We start from the raw sequence: 21791 nt of genomic DNA on the forward strand, positions 1-21791 counted from the left end.
CTTTTTCACCTGCCCCTTTCCCTTGGACCTTCCTCACAGAGTGCTTCCTAGGGCTCGAACATGCTGCAATGCGCCAACTTCTCCTTGAGTGGACTTTACTGAGCTTTTTTTATTCTTTGTTTTCAAAATTCGTCATCAGTTTCCAATTTTTATATAAAAAATCATATATATTTGGTTATTAATTTTGATTTTCTATTTTTGAAGAATAAAGAACATGCTTTTAACTCCCTTTGTTAATCATTACATTCTTTTATTATAGTTTCAGTTTTAAAATTTTTGTCCATTTTATTTTAATTTGCTTCAATTTTAAGTAAAATAGTTATATTGTTAGCTAAATTCTAAAAACAAAAATAAGTCTTTAAAGTCTCATCGGATAACCATTTTAAAATAAGTTATACAGTTGAGTTAAAAAATCAAACCAAAATTTGAAAACTAAAAACAAAATATTCAATAAAAAATTAAAATTAAAAATAAATAAAATATCAAACGTACTTTGCTTAACACTTTAAAACTTGATCAAATAAAAACTACCCAATGTCAAGAGACCAATAAAGGTACTTTTTTTTCTTAAAATTTAATTCAATAAAGTAATAAACGTAGTACTCTTAGTCTCATTTAATACCTTCAATTTGTGAAATTATATCGGAAGTTTTAAAGTCACTTTATCGGTTTAGTTCCATTTCATTTAACATTATCAATAATACTATGTCTGAAATTGTCCCAGGAAGCTGACACATTGTCAAAAAGTTATTGGTTAATCAATATTAAGGGTTTTGATATACCCTTCACCCACTCACCCATCCACTTAAACTTCTCTAGTCAATTGGTGATTTTGACATGGTATCAAAATAGTATGATAGTCATGTTTTCCAACAATAATGTAATTAATTTCACTTCTTGAAATTTTTACAACTTAAAACTTTTTGAGTCAACCGTGATTTACATTATTAAAATACATAGTAATTCAGATGATTATGAAGAGCATATAGATATCCAAAATTCGAGACATTTTGGCAAAGTCCACAAAGCAAAATGATATTCAGGATAATAGTACACATCGACATAAACGTTATTTAATCAAAGAAAACAAAGGATGAAGTTTACACTTCTTTGCTTAAGGGGTAACTTTATTCCAAATCCCGAATCAAGGATTCTGACCAGATTTAAAAAGCTCGGAAAACTATTGAGTTTTTTCAATCGACCAAACAGTATCAAATGCCTTCCCATTGCTCTTGCCGGAAAAGGATGAACCTTCACATATCTCAGCAATTTAATGCTTCCTGTCAGCTTTACCAAAAAAACAATCAACATTTAACTCGTATGCGAAGAAAATCAAGAAACTCTTATAATTTGACACCTAGAAATCTTGAAACTTCAAATTAATGCCAAAATAAGTTCTTTCCTTTTAAGAGACTTTAGTGCAAAACTGCAAGTCCATTTAAGCAACAAGGTTGACAGATCATTTTCTAATCTTCAATGAACTCTGATATAGGCAAACATATGAAAGCTAAGAGAGCAAATGTAGCATTCATGTTCCAATGAGCTTATAAAAAATAATTAAAGGAACATAAAACCATTGGAAACACTTGCAAAATGAATTCCAAGAAGAAGACCACTAGAATCGACTAGTTAGACATGTGGCTATGGTCAGAAAAAATATGGATACAGCTTAATATATTTTTTTCAATATATGTTCTGGAGAACAAAGAAGTGAACTTGTCTAAAAGCTACAAAATTCCTACCCACAAATCTTTCCACAGCCGAATGCAAGCCCCATTATCCACCAAGAATTTGATAGATCACCGATTCTGTTGAAATATGATAAATATCATAGGAGGGATAAAATGGGAATGGCCAATGTAATGGAGAGTGTTTCAGCAGCCAATGTATGCTAGAGTGGTCCCCATGGTTAGTTAGAGGGACAGAGTCTATGTATGGAAAGAGTGAGTCGTGGAGGGTATGTTGTTAGGCCCCAATTATGCATACCTACCGAAGGAGGAAGCAACGGGTGGGTATGTTGGAAAATAAACAGAAAACAGGTGGAGGGGAAGATTTTGGTGGGACCCACTAGGGAGGAATATATAAAGAATGTTTCTGTATTGTCTTTGTCCCTATTTTATGGTTACTCATTGCTTGTAAACATTGAGGTGTTTTCTATTAATATAGGTATAGCAGAGTATATTTTCTCCGTTGTTCGGATTTTGCTATGTTTCAGGGAGGGGTTCTAACAAATCGGTATCATATCCCACAACAATCCTAAGGTAACGAACCATGGCGCAAAAACTAACGGAGGAAAAACTCAAATCAACCGAGAGAGAGATCGAAGAATTGAAGGAAATGATCATGGGCCTAACGAAGAGTGTCAAGAGGTTGGCAGAAGTGTTGGACAACAATGCAAGTAATAAGGAAGAGTCAGGAACATTAGCCGCTTGGTGTCGGAGATGAAAGGAAAACTCAGGGCAACGGATGCGACGACTAATGTGGGGCAAGGGTCTTCGGACAAGAGTAAATATAAGAAGCTGGAAATGCAGATTTTCACCGATGAGGATCCAGAATCATGGGTCTATCACGCGAAGCACTTCTTTGAGATAGATGATCTAGCCAAAGCTGAAGGTCATGGTGGCCGTGGTGAGATTCGCTCAAGACGAGATCTACTGGTTTCACTAGAGCAATAACCGAAAAAAGGTAACATCATGGGATGACCTCAAGAATCATATGTTCGAGCACTTTCAAGCAACGGGAGAAAGGAGCTTGAGGGCAAGGTTGATTCGAATCACAGGATGAATCATATGCAGATTATTTGATGAAATTCTTGAAATACTCGATACCGTTGCCGGAAATGGCGGAGAATGTCCGGATGGATGCTTTTGTGATCGGCCTGGAAGCAAAGCTGCATGCCGAAGTGGTAAGCCATCATCCAAGGACGTTGGAAGAATGTATGAGGGGAGCCCAATTGGTAAAAGATCGTAATATAACGTTGAAGTTGGCTATAACGAAGGAGGAGCCCATGGCCCTGATAAGAAGCCCAAACCAGTAAAAGGCCTTATCGTCAAACACGAATCAGACTGGGTCAAAGAATGGAAGTAACCAAACTCATCAGATTACCATACCTATTAAGGTCAATTACATGAAGAGGGAACCACCAATGAAAAGACTTTCAGATAGTAAGTCTAGGGCAAGATTGGATAAAGGATTGTGTTGCCATTGCAATGATAAATGATCCCATGGTCACCGATGCAAGGTAGAGGAAAATTGCAAACTCATGCTTTTCATCATGAAAGAGGAAGAAGAATCAAAAGTTTTTGTGAAGTTAGGGGAAGAAGTTGCAGCGATGGGGAGGAAAAGCAGTGGGTGGAATTATCACCATTGGAAGTACCAAGGGAGACGAAAGTGGCCTAACAGCGCATTTTGGGATTTTCAGCAAAAGGAACGATGAAATTACGGGGGCGAGTAAAGGGGTAGAATGTAGTGGTACTGAATGATAGTGAAGTCACGCATAAATTCATCCATTTGTTTAGTGGATTAGTTGCAATTGCCCATAGATGAGGAATCAAGATTCGGGGTAACGATAGGGGACGGGATCGCATGGGCAGGAATGTGCATTTGTAAGAGAATTGAAGTAGTGTTGACAGAGTTAACAATTGTGGCCGATTTTCTTGCAAATTGAGTTAGGTAATATAGATGTGATTTTAGGGATGAAGTGGTTACTCACGATGAGGTTCATAAGGGTGTAGTGGCCGTCTATGACGATTTATTAGGCAGGTGGGAAACAAGTGATTCTGAAGGGGGACCCATCCCTAACCAGGGCTGAATGTTCTTTGAAAACACTGACCAAGACTTGGGAACAAGAGGATTAGGGACTCTTAGTAAAATTCCACAATCTAAAAATTGAAACGTAAGAGGAAGATATGGAGGATATCAATGAAATGAGACAGTGGGAGAGCTACCATTAATCAGAAAGCTGTTAGAGCAAATCGCATTGGTGTTGGAGTTGCCAAGACCCACCTAAAAAAACCATCGACCATCACATCCAAATCGTGGAAGGATAGCAACCAGTGACTGTAAGACCATACAAATACAGGTATGAGAAGGCCAAAATTGAGAAATTAGTAATCGAGATGCTGCAAGCTGGGATCATCCAGCCGAGTCGAAGCCCTTAGTTGAGCCCAGTCCTATTGGTAAAGAAAGAAGATGGGGGTGGAGCATTGACTATCGCAAACTCAACCAAGTTACAATGGCAGATAAATTTCTGATACCGATAATTGAAGAGCTATTGGATGAATTCAACGGGGCTGTTCTGTTTTCTAAATTGGATCTGTGTTTGGGCTACCACCAAATACAAATGAAAGAGAGCGATAGAGAAAAAACAACCTTTAGAACTCACAAAGGACATTACAAGTTCATGGTTATGCCATTTGGATTGACAAACGCACCCGCCACTTCTCAATCACTGATAAATCAGGTTTGAACAGGCCATTCCTAAGACGATTTGGGCTGGTGTTCTTTGACAATATATTGATCTACTGTCAGATATAATCGAGCATGAAAAACATCCGGGGTAGTCTTTAACATATCTCAAGAACAAAAAACTTTTTGCAAAGAGAAAAAAGTGTGTTTTTGGGCATTCAAGGATTTAGTACTTTAGTCATTGGATATCATAAAAAGGAGTGGAAGCTGACGGTGAAAAAGTGAACGGTATGGTGAATTGGCCACAGCCGAAAAATGTTACAGAATTGCATGGATTTCTTGGTTTGACGGGGTATCATAGGAGGTTCGTCAAGGGGTTTGGAGATATTACAGCTCCATTGACGAAATTGCTACAAGAAAATGCCTTCAACTAGAAGGAAGAGGCCTTAGAGGCTTTCGAGCAGTTAAAATGCACCATGGTGATAGTCTCAGATTCGACTCTACTAGACTTCGTACTTCCTTTCACCATAGAAAGGGACGCTTCAGAAGTGGGACCGGGGGTAGTGCTTAGTCATAATACTAAACCAGTCACGTATTATAGCCAAAAGTTAGCACCTGGAGCTCAAATGAAGTTAGTCTATGAAAGGAAGCTATAATTGTGGTAATGCCAATGCAAAAACGGTGGCACTATCTGTTAGGCCAAAAATTCACAGTGATACCCAAACATTGAAGTTCCTCATTGAGCAGAGAGAGGTGCAACCACAATTCCAAAATGGTTGACTAAGCTATTGGTATACGACTTTGAGATCTTATATCAACCTGGGTTGCTAAACAAGGCGACAGACGCACTCTCCCAAGTGTCTCATCCTATTGAACTGACAATCATGACTGCCTCGAGAATTATGGGTGTCATTCTTGAGGAAGTGCAGAAAGATGAGGAGCTATGGAGGATAATGAGAAAATTGGAAGAAGATCCAAAGAGAGCTAAATTACCAACTATTGAATCAACGTCTATTATATAAAAGGAGGTTAGTACTTTTGAATAAATCCGCTTTAATTCTCTCTTTTACACAGCTTCCATAACTCGATATTAGGGGGACATTCGGGCTTTATTCGAACTTACAAGAGAATGATCAGTGAACTACACTAGACAGGAATGAAAAGTGATGTTAAGAAGTATGTCGAGCAATGTGAAATTTGCAAAGAAACAAAACTGAGGCGACATCTCCTACAGGATTACTACAACCATTACCCATTTTGGAGTTGAGATTGGAAGACTGGACCATGAATTTTGTGAAAGGGCTCCCAAAGGCTAGAGGATCTGATTCCATAATGGTTGTAGTGGATAGACTCGGTAAGTACGCTTACTTCATTGTACTGATCCATCATCGTGGATTGTGATAAGCTATTCTTGAGTAACTTTTGGACATCTATGGGTACTCTTCTCAAGAGAAGCACAACATTTCACCCCCAAACAAACGGCCAAACGACGAGAGTCAACTTACTTCCACTGTTTCTACAACAAACAACCGACAAAGTGGAACAAGTATATTCCTTGGGTTAGGTTATGGTATAACACCACCTTCCACGTTGCGTCGAAAACAAGCCCGTTTCAAAGTGTATTCGGAAGACCCCCACCTCCACTGGTATCCTATGGGAGCAGAAAAGCCACCAACAATAGTGCAGAGCAGCTTTTAATGGATCAAGATTTGGTGGTACAAGCCTTGAAGGAAAACTTGACTATGGTTCAAAACCGAACGAAGAAGCAAGTCGATCTACATAGGAGGGAGATGAAGTTTGAAATGGGTGATGAAGTTTTCTTGAAACCGAGACCATATTGGCAAAAATTGGCTCCAAAATTCTATGGCCCTTGTATAGTGCCTGAAACCATCGATGAAGTGGCATACAAGTGTTAGACCCCTAATATTACACATATAAGAGAAGGGGTAGAAAAGGGAATTGACATGGGATTTGGTAATCGGGGAGCTGAAGAGAGAGAAAGCAACGCTTGAGGGCCCACTACGGGATTTGGTATTTATATGGATTGTTTTGGGATTGATGTTTCAGGGCTTTTATGTTTTCTTTTGGTGAAAGTTGTTGTAGGCTTCATTAGGAGAGGTTTCCAACCTTCTCAAAGGAGCTGGTTGTTTGTTTTGTTCTTTCCCTAGTATTGTAGGGATCTTATATATATTTTGTGATACATTTTGGTTATTATCATCAATATATTGTAACAGAGTACTGTCTCTGTTTAGTCTTATTGGGATTTTTCTAGTTTTCAAGCTAGGAATCTTAACAAATTGGTATCAAAACCTTAACATCCTTGAAAAATCAAGGTCCATGGCTCAGAAGCAACTGAAAGAGAGGATGAAATTCGGTGAATAAGAGATTAAAGAATTGAGAGAGATATTAACCGGACTGAAAAGAGGGGTGGAAAAAACTTGTCGAAGACATAAGGAAGAATACAGCCAATAGAAGGAAGGAGGAGTCTAGTACTTCTGACGTTTCAGTGTTAAAACAAGAAAGGAAAAATGGATGAAATGGAATCTGAGACGGTGACTGAGCAAGTGGCGTCGAATAAAAGCAAATATAAGAAGTTGGAAATGCCGATCTTTAACGGAGTGAATCCGTAGTCATGGCTGTATCAGGCAGAGCACTACTTCAAAATAAACGACTTAGCCAACAGTGAGTAAGTCAAGGTAGTAGTGGTAAGCTTCGTGCAAGATGAAGTCAACTGGTTCCTTGGACCAATAATCGAAAGGTCATGTCCTGGGTAGATTTAAAACAAAGAATGTTTGATCATTTTCAACCGACGAGGGAAGGTAGTTTAGGAGCGAGGCTGATCAGAATTCATCAAGAGGGCTCGCACGGGGATTATCTAAATAACTCTGAACTATTCAACTCCATTGTCAGAAATGGTAGAGAGCGTTCTGATGGACGCCTTTTAGACAGGGTTGGAGCTGGAACCAAAGGCGGAAGTGATGAGTTGCCACCCTAAAGATTTAGATGAATGTATGAGGGAAGTCCAACAAGTGAATGGCCCTTCCCCAACAGGGAAGCCCAATCGGGGAAGGGCCACATGGCCCAAATGGAAAAGGTTGAAATAAAAGAGAAAGGGACCCAAACGAAGCAAATAACCCTACCTACACGTGGTAATTTTATAAAATAGGAACCAGGTAATTTTGAGAAAAGATAACTGCTGACCAAGAGACTTTCAGATAGTGAATTGATAATACGGCTTGACAAAGGGCTTTGCTTTCGTTGCAATGATAAGTGGTCGCACAGACATCAATGCAAGGTGAGGGAGAACAAAGAGTTCATGTTGTGTATTACAAACAACGAAGTGGAAACTGAAGAAGAGGGAGAGATCGAGCCGGAAGAAAACGAGATTGTGGAGCTAAAAACTACGGAGTTGGGAGATGACGCAGAGATTTCTTTGAGATCATTAAATGGGTTTCTTGAAAAAGGGACCATTAAACTGAAGGGAAAAATCATGGGGAGAGAAGTGGTGATCTTGATTGATAGTGGAGCAACACATAACTTCATATATCAGAAAATCGTTCAGGACTAGACCGGCCGGTGGTGGAAGGAACCAAGTTTGGAGTAACCACAGGAGACGAAACGACCATATGGGCAAGCATGTGTAGAAGAGTAGAGTTGGTGCTGATCAAAGTGACTATCGAGGCTAACTTCTTGGCCACTAATTTTGGGTCGTTGGATGTAGTTCTGGGCATCCCTTGGCAATGTTCAATAGGCTTCATGGGGATACATTGGCCATCGAGATCCATTGCGTTTATGATCGGAAGTCAAACAATCATCCTCCATGGGATCCATCACTAATCACAATTGAATGTTCCTTGAAGACTTTGACTAAATCATGGGAAGAAGGGGACTCAGGATATTGGGTCGAAGTTTAAAACAGGGAGAATGAAGAAGTGATGTGACCGAAAGTGGAACGAGTTAAAGAGGGTAAGAGGAAGGACCGCCAACGATTCAAGCATTGTTGCATCGTTATAAGGATATTTTTGATGCTTCTGTAAAACTACCACTAAAACGCGAAATCGATCACAAAATATTGACATTAGAAGGGCATAAGCTAATTAACGTTAGACACTACAAATATGGACACGCATAGAAAGAAGAAATTGAAAATGGTCATCAGAGTGCTAAAAGCAAACATAATCAGACCAAGTCGGACAAGTCCGTTCCTCTTAGTTAAAAAGAAGGATAGAGGTTGGAGGTTTTGTGTTGATTAACGCAAATTGAACCGAGTCATTGTGGCCGCAAATTTCCAATACAAATAATTAAAGAGTTACTGGATGAATTACACAGCACGACAGTTTTTTTCAAATTAGACCTCAAATCTGGATATCATTAGAAAAGAATAAGATAAGAAGACATTGGAAAGACAACCTTCTGCACTCAAAAGGGACATTACAAATTTTTGGTAATACTGTTTGGGCTCACGAACGCATCTGCCACCTTTCAATCATTGATGAATAAGATATTTCGAACTTTTCTCTGCCACTTCGTACTTGTTTTCTTTGATGACATTTGGCATTTGGGGGTGGTATTCAAAATCCCAAGGGATAACAAATTGTATGCCAATCGAGAAAATGTGTCATAGGACACCCCAGGATTCAATATCTGGTCACTGCATATCAAGTAAGGGAGTGGAAGCCGATTGGGAGAAAATTCGAGCTATGGTGAATGTGAGACCCGAATCCGGAATAGAAGGGTTTTTTTTAGGAAGGATTTTGAAGTAGGCGTTCTGATGATTTGCGTTGAAGCTAGACAACGCGACGAAGGAAGTTGCGTTCAAGAGTGACTAGGAGTTTTAAGGTCTTCATGAGATGAAGGTAGGTGTTAAGAGTTGGGAAAATTAGGAAAAATTTCCTAATTGTGTTTATTTAGTGGGCTACGTGTCAAGGTTAAGCATAAGCATAACTAAGAGAAATGTTAAACCTACACGTGTAACACTACAAGTAAGAGCTAGCGAACTAAGGAAGCTTAAGGAGTAACCAATCCAATTTAGGATTAGTATAAATAGGAGTGAAAGGTCAGAAGGAAGGAATGTTATGCTGAAATTTCTTAAAGTTATTCTTCTGAAAGAGGTCACTAGGCGAGAAGACAAGAATCTCTGGAGTTAGGCGTTTAGAAGAAGGGAACTTAGTTTGTGAGTAATTTTCTAAAGATGAAAAGAGATTTTAAAGCTTTCCTTCTAGAGTGTCATGTTGTCTTAGTAATGTTGTTATACATGTTGATGTTCAATAGAAAACATGATTTCTAAATAAAGCCCTTGAGTTAAAGTTTCATGTTTAATGATTGTATTGTACGTTATGTATGCGTGTAAACCATTAGCTTTATTTAGTCAGAACTTTTGCCCCGAGCTCAAACTAAATCTATCTTTGAAAGAGAACTCATGACAGTGGTTTTATCAGTGTAGAAGTGGAGGCACTACCTATTAGGAAGGAAGTTTACAGCAATCTCTGATCAAAAGGCACTCAAATTCCTAATATAACAACGGGAAGTGCAACCCTAATTCCAAAAATGGTTAACGAAACTGTTGAGATACAACTTTGAGATATTGTATCAGTCCGAACTTCAGAACAAAGCTGTTGATACCTTGTTTTGAATCCCCTATTCAACCAAACTCTATGTAATGACAATTCTAGGGATCGTGGATGTGGAAACAGTAATGAAAGAAGTAGATGAGAATGAGGAACTACAAAAAATCATAGCAGTACTAAAGTTGGAAAGGGAAAACCAAGGTATGAATGGAAGAATGACAAACTGAGATACAAAGGAAGGTTAGTATTACCTTGTTCATAATCTCTCATACCATCTCTTTTACACACCTTTCATGACTCAATCATGGGAGGTCATTCTGGTTTTCTAAGAACATATTAACAAATGAGCTGCAAACTATATTGGGTGGGGATGAAGTTGGATGTAAAAAAATATGTTGAGAGTAGTGAGGTTTGTCAAAGAAATAAAACATAATCTCTTTTGCCAGCCAAACTACTTCAACCCCTACCCATGCTAGAAATGATTTTAGAATATTGGACAATGGACTTCATAAAGGGGCTGCCCAGGGCCAGGGATTTTTACTCTATCATGGTGGTGGTGGATAGGTTGAGTAAGTTTGGCCATTTCATCCATCTAAAGCATCCTTTTACTGCTAAGCAAGTGGCGGAGGTTTTCACCGAAACGATTGTAAGTAAACACGGAACACCAAGATCACTCATTACCAATAGGGATAAAATATTTTTAAGTCACTCATGGAAGGCTTTGTTCACGGCGATGGGGACTGTTGAAGAGAAGCACCGCATTTCATTCACAAACCGAGGGGCAAACCGAACAAGTTAATAGTTGTTTGGAAACTTTTCTAAGATGTTTTTACAATGAACAACCGATAAAATGGAACAAGTGTATTTTGTGGGCGGAACTTTGGTTCCTTAAAAACACCACCATTCCAAGTTGTCTACGGAAGACTTCCACCATTGCTCAACTCATATAGAGAGGAAAACAGTGAATAACGGTGCTGATCAATTGTTGATGGAGAGAGATTTAATAATCAATGCGTTGAAAAAAAACTTGGTGGTGGCCCAAAATAGGACGAAAAAGCAAGTTGATTTACATTGGAGGGAACTTATTTTCCAAGTGGGAGATGAGGTATACATGAAATTAAGGCCATATCAACAAGATCTTTAGCAAAAAAGAAAAGAAGTGAGAAACTTTCACCTAACTTCTATGGACCCTACCGAGTAATGGAAAGAATTGGGGAAGTGGCGTATCACTTAGAATTACCACCGGAAGCATGTATCCACAACGTCTTTCATGTATCCCAACTAAAACTAAAGTTGGGTCAAACAAAAGAGGTCCAACACTTCCCTCCCATACTGATTGAAGAGTTTGAATTGCAGCTGAGGTCGGAAACTGTTATAGGAATCAGATGGAATAGAGAAATAGTCGCAAACGAGTGGCTAGTCAAGTGGAAAGGGCTGCCGAATGGCGAAGCTACATGGGAGACAGCAACAATTTCATGCATTCAACCTTGAGGACAAGTTGAGTTTCGAGCCGAGCGGTAATGTTAGACTCAGGATACAAGAGAAGGGGCAAAAAAGGGAACTGACATGGAATTTGGTAATTCGGGGAGCTAAAGAGACAGAAAGCAACACCTAAGGGCCCACCGCAGGATTTGGTATTTATATGGAATGTTTATAGATTGATGTTTTAGGTCTTATATTTTCTTTTGGTAAAAGCTGTTGTAGGCTTCATTAGGAGAGGTTTCCAGCCTTCGCAAAGGGGCTGGTTGTTTGTTTTGTTCTTTCCCTACTGTTATCTGGATCTTATATGTATTTTATGATACATTTTGGTTATTATCATCAACATAGTGTAACAGAGTACTGTCTTTGTTTAGTCTTGTTGAGATTTTTCTGGTTTTCAGGTTAGGAATCTTAATAATAAGTTGGAGTTACTCCCAAAAGCTGCAATTCATAATGTATCCCACGTTTCTAAGTTGAAACTTAAATTGGGACAATCTCAGAGGGTGCAACACATACCACCGTCCTTGACTAAAGATTTCGAACCGCAGGTGACCCTGGAGTCAGTCTTGGGAATTCGTTGGAACAGTGAGCTGGGAGAAAATGAGTGGCACGTGAAATGGAAGGGTTCCCTAAACAGTGAAACGACTTGGAAGTCCGTCTATTAGATGAACAAGCAGTTTCCTCTGTTCCACTTGAGGACAAAGTGCACTTTGAAGCGAGTGGCATTGTTAGGCCCCCAATTACTCATACCTACAGAAGGAGGAAGATAGGGGAGGGTATGTCGGAAATAAACGGAAAACAGGTGGAGGGGAAGATTTGGGTGGGACCCACTAGAGAGGAATATGTAAGGAATGCTTTTGGGGATTAGAGAGGTAAGTCATCTTTTGGGAAAGTTGTTAAGGGCTTTATGTGGAGAAGAATCTGGCCTTCTCGAAGGAGCCGACAAGCGACAACTAGTCTTTATTTTCCTGTTTCCTTATTTCTATTTCTGTCTTTGTCCCTATCTTATGGTTATTTGTTGTTCGTCGTTTTCTATCTATATAAGTGTAGCAGAGTACTGTCTCTGTTTTCTCCATTGTTGTTGAAATTTTTCTGCATTTCAGGGAGGGCTCCTAACATATGTTTTGTTTTCGCGAAGTCAACTTCTTGTGAGGGAGAGGGCTCTGTTCTCCGAGCAAGAGCCTTGCTTTAGGGAAATCTTCTATAATTGAATAAGACTCCTTTATACCATTTGATACCCATCAGAATTTAGTAATTAATAAAGCAAGGTAAACGATGTGCGACTTTCTAAGGACTTCTACCTGTGCATTAGGAGACCAGAGGTGCAATCAACGTAAAAACTTATGACAATCACGTGACACACAAGATCTAGATCTAAGAGGTGAACCATCCTAAACTCTGGTTAGCTCTTCTGGATTCCCCAAAATAATTTAGACGATTCTGCTCTAATATCTCTACTTCGAATGAATCTATAAAATTACTAACCTACCATAAAAAATCAAAAGTAAATTTCTAAAACAAACGAACCACTTACATGTTAGAAAATACTCCAATTTGAGCTCAGAGCTAGAAGTGCTGCCTGTTAGAGTAAAAAAATTCATGGCTAACTTTGGTAAAATTGTGGTACTGCTGCCATAAAGAGCTCATCATCACGTTGTACACATATTTTGAAATGGTTTAGAAATTTGAAATTTTTAGTTTTAATTATTTCATAGGCGTTATAAAAGTAATAAACAATGTAATTAAACTCTTCATTTTCCTTGTGCTCTTAATAGGCCTAGTTTGATAAAATGCAATTTATTGGTAACACAAAAATGTAAATAAGAATCTGAGAGAGATTTCAAGAACTCCTGTTTCTCCTATTTCCTACCACAAAAAGGTACTTCACTATAAAATGTATATTGACACTGCTAATCGATGAGTTAGGTTCGGAGGAGATTTGGGTGGAGCCCGCAAGTGGTTGGCAACAAAGCCGTTTCATTAAATTTTACTCTCTCACAGTGGGGTTTATTATGCTGAAGTTGTTCATTTAATTGGTGGACTTCAAATATTAGGCCTCAAATATATTCCAAGAGAACTGTAATAGGATGGATCATAATGTGGCAGTCCATGTTTTCTGAGTTCTCATTCTTCTCGTTTATGGACCCATAACTGTCCTAGCTGGCTAAACAGGCTAATTGAGGATGATAAAAGGATGTATGGGCCTTTGGCTTCTTGCTAGTGTTGGAAAAAAATTTCTTTTAAAAAAAATAAATAAAAATAGAAGAAGCTCTATCCTTAAAGAGTGGCTCTGTTAGGTACCAAAGTATATTCCTGCACACAGTAAGACCCAACAAGCATATAAATATAACGCCCCAGTGATATGCTATTATTGATAAAGTCCAAGCTAAAAACAACGATCAATGTCCAGAGCAAGTAAAAACGGAGAAATGACAATGAAAAAGATGGACAAAGGATGAAATTCAAGAGCACCTTCATCTCCTTTGAAGCTTCTAACCTCAAACACTCCAAACCTTTTTCTTTCCTTTAAAACCGAATAAACCCTCCTCCCAGTCACCACAATCGTCACACAAAATCCTCCACGTCTCTTTACTCCAATGGCCCTACTGGCCTAAGAAGCAAGGACATAACGATACATTAATTTCTAAAATACTAGGACAATGATAGGTCCTTTTGGATAGTGAGAAGATTCTTTGATGTGTACAAGATTGAGTTACCTGACCACCTACACATCGATCCTATTTTTAACGTAGCTGATATTTATGAGTATTTTCCACCCAACAGCAGCAAATTCCAACCCAAACTCGAGGACGAGTTTTCTTTAAGGGGAGGGAGTCTGATGTACTTAGCTGCTATGGTTTGACCGAATTAACTGAATATAGTTCAAGAAACAAGGAGTCCAGCAGGTTATTCAAATGTGTAGACCGGTTGTAAAGGTGGTCAATCACCTTTTGTCCTTTTGTATAAATGTTTTTGGGCTGTACAAATTTTAACAGAAATTAACCTTCCAGACTTAGTTTTGTTTTCAAAACCTTTCCCACAATTCATCATTTACTTTTATGCAAATTTACTTTATGTGCATTTTAATTACAAGCAGTGCCAAACCAAACCTCACCTCTCTTGCCTAAGGCTCATAAGCATTACTTCCACTACTTCATAATTCAGAAGGAAATGGGACTATTTAATCTTGGAGAATTTGGAACCCTCCGGTGTGCCAATCACGTCACACCCGTCGTTAAATCACTGGAAGTCGTTGCACCTACCATCGATTCACCCTACGTTGCCACACACATTGTCGATCCGCCGAAGAACTTGCTACCAATTTGCCAAAGGTTGCTAGCTCGTTCGATTTTGTTATTCATGGTTGTCAAGGGCTTGAACAGATCTATGTAATAGATCGAACACAGATCTGGTTGGAAACCTATAATCAATTGTTTGATATTTAATCTCGGTTCAGTTCAACCTCCAAAGTTCAAAAAAGGGTGAAGATCCCATTGGACAAAAGGATTTTTGCCTAAGCATTTAATTTTGGACCCGTAACAAAACTAATCTAAAGCATTCTTAGTCCAACACAACACCACTTTGTTTTGAACAAGTTAAACATTTTTACCAGCAAAGCGACCAAAGACTCCTCATTGTTTTATATAGAAAATTCCAGTTGGGAAAGAGAAAAGAACCAATTATGAAAGAGAGCATAATTTTGAAGGATTCTTTGGATTCTACGGCCAGTATTCTAAAGAGCCTACTCGAGCGCGCACCTAGGCTAAAGGCCCAGATTTGGCACTTACAAATAAGGCATACCTTTTGTGAAGCCCCAAAGCTCAAAGCCCTAAGTCTTGGCCCTTCATTATTATTTTTAAAAATAGAAATAATTAAGGGTTTTCCTTCTTTATTAACTAAAAATGTAAAATTACCTAAGCCTAAATGCAAAATTTATTGAGTTTAGAGGTATGTTTTTTCATATTTCCACTTCAACCATGCTTTTTTTTCTTAATATAGTACTTTTCTATATAGTGCACCACACAAAAAAGGTCCGCACTTTTGTTTGCTCATTGTGCTTAAGCCCAAGAAGACTATTGGGTCTTGAGCTTTGAAAACATTGTCTACGACAAGTGTTTAACCTTTCAAGAGAGAAGATTCACAAAAAAACCTCAACTTTTTTAAGGCAGATGGCCTTCCAAATAAGATCAGATATTTTAATTTCTTTGTTTGATAACGAGGTTGGGAGAGAACAATCTAACCGAAAAGAAGCCACCATTTTCAAACAATCACACAAACATGGCATTGCTATTACCCGATCTAAAAAGCTTAAGCTTGTTCAAAAGAGCAATCACTCCATGTCTTTTTCCTTCGAGTTTTGTCGTCACTTGTCCAACAAGGAAGTGATGGAGTGGCCTCTCTTCTTTCTTTACTGGAGGTGTGTACTTTTTAGGGAGAGGAGAAAGGATGTTCGCATTTGGAGTATGAATCCTAGTGAAGGATTTTCTTGTAAATCCTTCTATAGATTGTTGTTGGATCCCTCTCCCATTGGGGAGTTTGCGTTTAATGTCGTTTGGAGGATTAAGATTCCTAAGCAAGTCAGGTACTTTATTTGGCAAGTCTTGCTTGGTCGTGTGAACACTGTTGGTAGGCTTGCTTCTTATTTTGGTATCTATGAATGTCTGGACCAGCTTACACGCACCTCGACTAATTTCATGAAACAACTACCTGACCCTACAACATTTGAGTGTCAAGAAAACTCGTAGAAAATTAATTCCTAAGTAGGTAGCCGCCATGGATTGAACCCATGATCTCTTAGATATTGAAACTACGTCTCCCTTTTACCACTATGCTTGTTAGGAGAAGAACTTCGCTTGTGGGGCCCTTCTGCTTTATCGTTTGTTCGAAGGCGAAGAAAGACCTAGCTCCTAGGAAGCATGGACACGTCAATTTTGGTGGGTGTTGGTGTCTCACATGTGTCGGACACCGACACACGTTCAACACACTTCTGACACGTATCACGATGTCAGACACGCAAAAACCTGTCCCTTTTTTTGTTATTTTCTTTTTAAATGGGACACGTGATGACATGCATAAGATAGGCCAGGGACACGCATAGGAAAAATCCGAACCTTAATGAATCGAGGACATTGGGAAGAGTGGTAGCAAAAAAAAGGGGGGGCAGGGGTGGAAAGAAGCGTTGACATCGGCAGCAAAGGTAGAGTAGAATCGGTGAGGGAAAAGGGCAAAATCAATGAGGGAGAAGGGCAGAATCGAAGAGGGAGAAGGTGGGTGTGCATGTAGAGGGTGGGTGTACATGAAAAGGGTGGCTGAGAAGAGAATAGTATGTAGGGTTAAAGTTTTTTATTTCTAATTGGGCTTTTGGGCCTTATTTCATCCTATCGCAAGTTTCATTCCCAAGGATATGTAAATAATTAAAAGAATAAAGTGTCCCCAACGTGTCGTGTCTTACATTTTTCAGAAATTGGTGTATCGACATATCATGTCGTGTCGTGTGTCTATGTCCGTGCTTCCTAGCCTAGAGCATCTCTTTTGGGGTTGTCAGTATGCAAGAACGGTGTGGCTTCTTTTCTTGCAAGAGTTCAACTTTAGTTTTGTTGGGTAGAGAGATGTTCGTGCAATGGTCGGGGAGTTCCTCCTCCATCCACCTTTAAGAGAGCAAGGTTGTTTCTTGTGGCTTGTTGGAGTGTTTTCGGTGGTTTGAGATATTTGGGGGGAGAAGAATGATAGGGTGTTTAGAGGGAGGGAAAGGGAACATCAGGAGGTTTGGTCTTTGGCGAGATTTCACATGTCTCTTTGGGCTTCGGTTTCAAAGCTTTTTTGAAATTATTCTTTAGGAAACATTCCCCTTAGTTAGGCCTCCTTTCTTTCCTTTCTTTAGTAGGGGTGGTTTGTTGGGTTGGTTGCTTTTTGTATGCCCTTATATTCTTTTCATTTTTTTCTCAATGAAAGTAGTTTAAAAAAAAAAAAAACGTAAGCCAATCATCAAATTTAGCATCAATGAAATTTCTTCTAAACTTAAATCCTACACATAAAGGGAACAAGACCATCACTAAGAAACCAAATAATCCTCGGAAATCACAAGTCTTCTATTTCTTATAAGTCTTGAAGTTGCTTTATTATTTTAAGCTAAGGAAGATAGTTAAAGACCATTCCCTTTCAATTTGGCACATATAAGTAAGTTGTTTGTATTCGATAAAGGCCTAAGAAGCACGAATACGGACACAGGACACGAACACGGATACGACAAGACACGACGATATGTCAATTTCTAAAATAATAGGACATAAACACGTTGGGATACGCTATTTTTTAAAATTAATTTTTTTATAAGATATGTAAATTTGTCACAAAATACTAAATGTTCTCAATTTCCTCAACAAAAGAAGTACTAAATGTTCTTCACTAAAAAAAAAGCATAAAATGTCATTGTGTCATTGTCAATTGTCAAGTTAATATTTAACCATTGTAGTTTGTGTGAGTACAAAACGTATTATGTATATCCAACATTCAAGCTATACCTAAGTTAGCAATTTAACCTAACAATAGAAAATGGAAAATGATTTTCCATTTAAAGGAATAAAATATTGAAGACTAATAAAAGTCAGTCATTGGAGTTTCTTCCTCCTCTCATCAAAGTTCTTCATCCACGATGAAAGATTCGACATTGAAAAGTCAGTCTAGCGTGAACGCATCAAAGGAAGCTGAAGAACCACAATTAATGAGGAAAGAGAAGGAGATGGTTGTGACCCTTTCAATTTCCAATGAGAATTCAAGAATGAATTTTTCCAATGAAGAGCAACAGTCTCCTCCCTCTCCTATCGTTTTCTTTTCCTCTGATATTTATGTTATGATAAGCCATAGAGAGCAGGAGAGAGAAAGCAAAGAGGTTGGATTTTTAATGTTATGTCATAATGGAGATGAAAGAAGTGAACGTGTCCAGTCATGTCCGAAAAAGAAAAAAAAGAAAAGACAGAATTCAGCATATCAGACACATGTCCCAAACGTGTCCAGACGAATCCGTGTCCCCCATGCATCTGACACCGATATCACCTTTAATACGAAGTGTATGTGCTTCTTAGGTAAGGGCTAATCAATGAATAAGACTTGAAACTTGAGACATAGATTGCATCAAATATGCTTTTTAGGGAAGACAGATAAAAAAGGAACGTCCTTTCCCCAGAGAAAAACTCATGAAGGATGAAGGGAAGCTTCCCAACTCACAACCAACCAAATTAGCCCACCTTTTCAATTTGAAAGAGTCACATTTCATGCCCAAAATTTGACATTTGCCTTTATTAGTCCTAAGGGATGAGACTATTTCAAAAAAGATTGATTTTTTTTATAAGAACAACTGTTTTCCGGGAGAAAAAATTGAAAAAGAAATTGAAATTTGACTGAAATTGGATTCAGATTGAGAAAGGACTCCTCTCTTTCAAAGCAAAAGTGTACAATATCTTCTGCAAACTAGAGGTGCAAGAGGTGAACTTTATCTTTTAACTCTTTCTTCTCCATCTTTTCTTCTATTTTTCCTAACCCTTCCTCTTCCCCCTCTTCTTCTTTTTCCTAACTCTTCCCCATCCTCCTTGGCCCTCTCTTCTTCATTATTTGACTCTCCTCCCTCTTCTCTTTAACTTGCCCCTCCTCCCACTCTTCTTTTTCTAATTTTTCCCCTCCTCTCTCCTTTTCTTCTTTATTTAACTCTTCTTCTGCTTTCATGAGTCAAAGGGAGTGCCCTATTGAACATAATCAAATAGGACACCACTCTAGCAATTAACATGTGCCTCACAACGCCTCTTGCCATATGCAATCACAACAGTGTTCCTTGAAAACACAATGAGAGTCTTGATACGATGAATAGAAACTGAATTTTTAATGTGTGGATAGAGTTGCTTTTTCTACTCTGTTTTAGCAAGAAACTGAATTTTGCAACTCTTTGGGTTTTCTTGGGGGTTTCATCATTCTTTAATAAAAAATATGAAACAATTGTTATGGAAACAAATTGTTCAAAGGAATATAGTCAAGAAGATTTCATTCAATAAGGCCGATTGACCGTATCCTTGAGATGGTATAATGTTGCATAGAAAATTGTTCGATTTTGGGTTACTTGAGAAATAGAGCTCTGTTATTATTTCTCAGTACTACAAAGATTGAACAAGTAGACAAGTCAAATTCATCATTTCCTATTTGGTATACCAAGCACTCTTTTGACCCATATGAGGGAGTACTTAGCAATTTCCTGATATGCAATAGGAATAAGCACTGTGAGCATAGGTTAAATAATGAGAAAGCTCATGCACACTGTGATAAATGATAATAATCCTTTGTCCATAGAAAGACCTATGTAAGTCGTAAGTTTTGAGCATCATTTACACTTAGGACGGACCATCATACCATGAAAGTTTCTAATATTGAAATGGTAGAATAGGAAAATATATTATACTTCTGGGATGAATCATAAGAGCATATACTCTATTAAGTCTCACAAGTAAACACAAAAAGTCCCACCAGAAATTTATTATATACCTATTAGTTTTCATCAAAACACTTCGCCAATTTTAATACTGTTTTCAATAATGAGTAGCTTATACTTTCAGAGCCCAAGCTTGGGACATAATGACCTTATTCGATTTAATTTTAGGTAGCAGAACAGCGCTTCCTTTGACTTAATTGTCAAATTGTTTCACTCCTCGGATTCTAGCTTATATTGCACACAAATGGGTACGTGTAAGTCATTGAAGTATTTCATAGAACGCCGCCATCCACAAGTTTCGGCGTTTTATTATCCGTACCAACATAGTTCAAGCAAGAAATAAATCCTAATCATGCTACGGATCAAATCATGAACCCGAAAGGTTATAGCCCTAAAACAAAAGGAAAAGCAAAACAAAACATGGAATTTTAAACATTCGGACCAAGATTATGAGAAGCCGATGACAAGGTAAAAAGAATAATGCAATAGAATCAAATAATAATGTTTACGAAGATGAGACAGAGATAGAGACGAACCTAATTGAAGAATGAGGTCATACATTGGCAGGTTTGGGAATGAGATGAATACCCTCCTTCAACTTGGCCTGTTCCTCACGGATCTTTTGCATCTGAAGCATCCTCTCCATAACCAGCTCATATTCACACTTCTCGTAGGAATGGCGCTCGTCTTCGCATTTCCATGGGAGGTAGAACTCGGATTGGCGACATTTATTAAGAGGGATCAGCAAGTGAGCGCACTGATCTCTGTAAGGAATTGGAACCCTAGCCTCGACCATCTCAGCCTGGGTGGCTATCATCTTCTTGGAGGAGCCCTGAAATTCCATGATTGATCTGCTGTGCTCTCTCTTCGGCTGTCGACTCCGGTTGCTGAGCTTCACTCGAAATCAAATTATCAATTGCTGTCGTCCTCTCGGAAATTTTGCTAAGCAAACAAATATGAAACAAATAGGAGACTTGGTGCGGTAGCAAATTTTTTAATAAAATCGAGTGATTGTCACCTTTTTTTTTTATATTTCAAATATAACCAAAAAAAAAATCAATAAAATTAAGGGTAATTATAATAGGTAGCAATTTTTAGAATAATTATTAAGTATGTAGCAATATTTTAAAAAAATTGCAAATATAGCAAAATCTATCAGTGATACACTTCTATCGTTGATAGACTCTTATGGTTTATCAGTGATAGACCAACATTTGCTACATGGTCTATCGGTGATAGACTCCTATCATTGATATATTTTGACAGATTTTGCTATATTTGCAATTTTTTTAAAATGTTGCTAGATAATTAATTATTTTGAATATAATTGCTAAATTTGCAACTATCCCTAAAATTAAGCCTATCTCTAGCCAGGTTAACTTATTCCTTCCCAAATTACACCATTTCTTTTTGTTTTCGCGGGCGTCCTCTTCCCTTTTCGTAAGCTACTGCAAAATCAACCTTTAAAAAATATTCCCAATCAAGTGTTTCAATTCTATTTCCATTTAATTTGTTTGTTTCACTCCTCTCCTTTTTTTGGGTTTTTTCTTTCGAATTCAATTTTGTTAAGAAAGTTATTTGTGGCCCACTTCCTTTAGATTGTTACTATATTGTTAGCATTTGATAGTTGGTTAGAATCTTCTTAATTTGAGGATAGTTTGAATGCGACTAATTACTTAGTATTTAAGGTAATGATGAGTATGGAAAAAAGGGGGTTTACCTAGAAAAAGAAATCAACCAAATTAAAAGAGAGGTAAGGAAAAGTTTAATGGTGTTCTGTAATTTGTCGTTCTCAGTTAGAAATCAGATGAAGATTTCACAGATCTGAAGAATATCGAAGGAGTCCGAAACCAGTGATTCAAGGG

General features: G+C 38.2%; 1 protein-coding gene across 4 annotated transcripts; it reads right to left on the minus strand.

The window, feature by feature from the left end:
- Window positions 1-990: 990 nt before the first annotated feature.
- On the minus strand, window positions 991-20949 carry LOC103499092 (NADH dehydrogenase [ubiquinone] 1 beta subcomplex subunit 7). Of its 4 annotated transcripts, none has more exons than XR_539675.3 (3): window positions 20463-20949; window positions 12988-13032; window positions 991-1280 (listed from the first exon to the last, which is right to left on the minus strand). XR_539675.3 is itself a non-coding variant. In XM_051090663.1 (2 exons), the coding sequence occupies exon 1, from the start codon at window positions 20768-20770 to the stop codon at window positions 20480-20482; it is 291 nt and encodes a 96-aa protein (XP_050946620.1). In that variant the 5' UTR covers window positions 20771-20948; the 3' UTR covers window positions 991-1280; window positions 20463-20479. The 4 variants fall into 4 exon arrangements, 2 of the variants coding, with proteins under 2 accessions (XP_050946620.1, XP_008460206.1); XR_539674.3 differs by having other exon boundaries at window positions 991-1287; XM_051090663.1 differs by lacking the exon at window positions 12988-13032 and having other exon boundaries at window positions 20463-20948.
- Between the last annotated feature and the right edge of the window lie 842 nt (window positions 20950-21791).

This window comes from Cucumis melo, chromosome 10 (genome assembly GCF_025177605.1).
Source record: "Cucumis melo cultivar AY chromosome 10, USDA_Cmelo_AY_1.0, whole genome shotgun sequence".
Lineage (NCBI taxonomy): Eukaryota > Viridiplantae > Streptophyta > Magnoliopsida > Cucurbitales > Cucurbitaceae > Cucumis > Cucumis melo.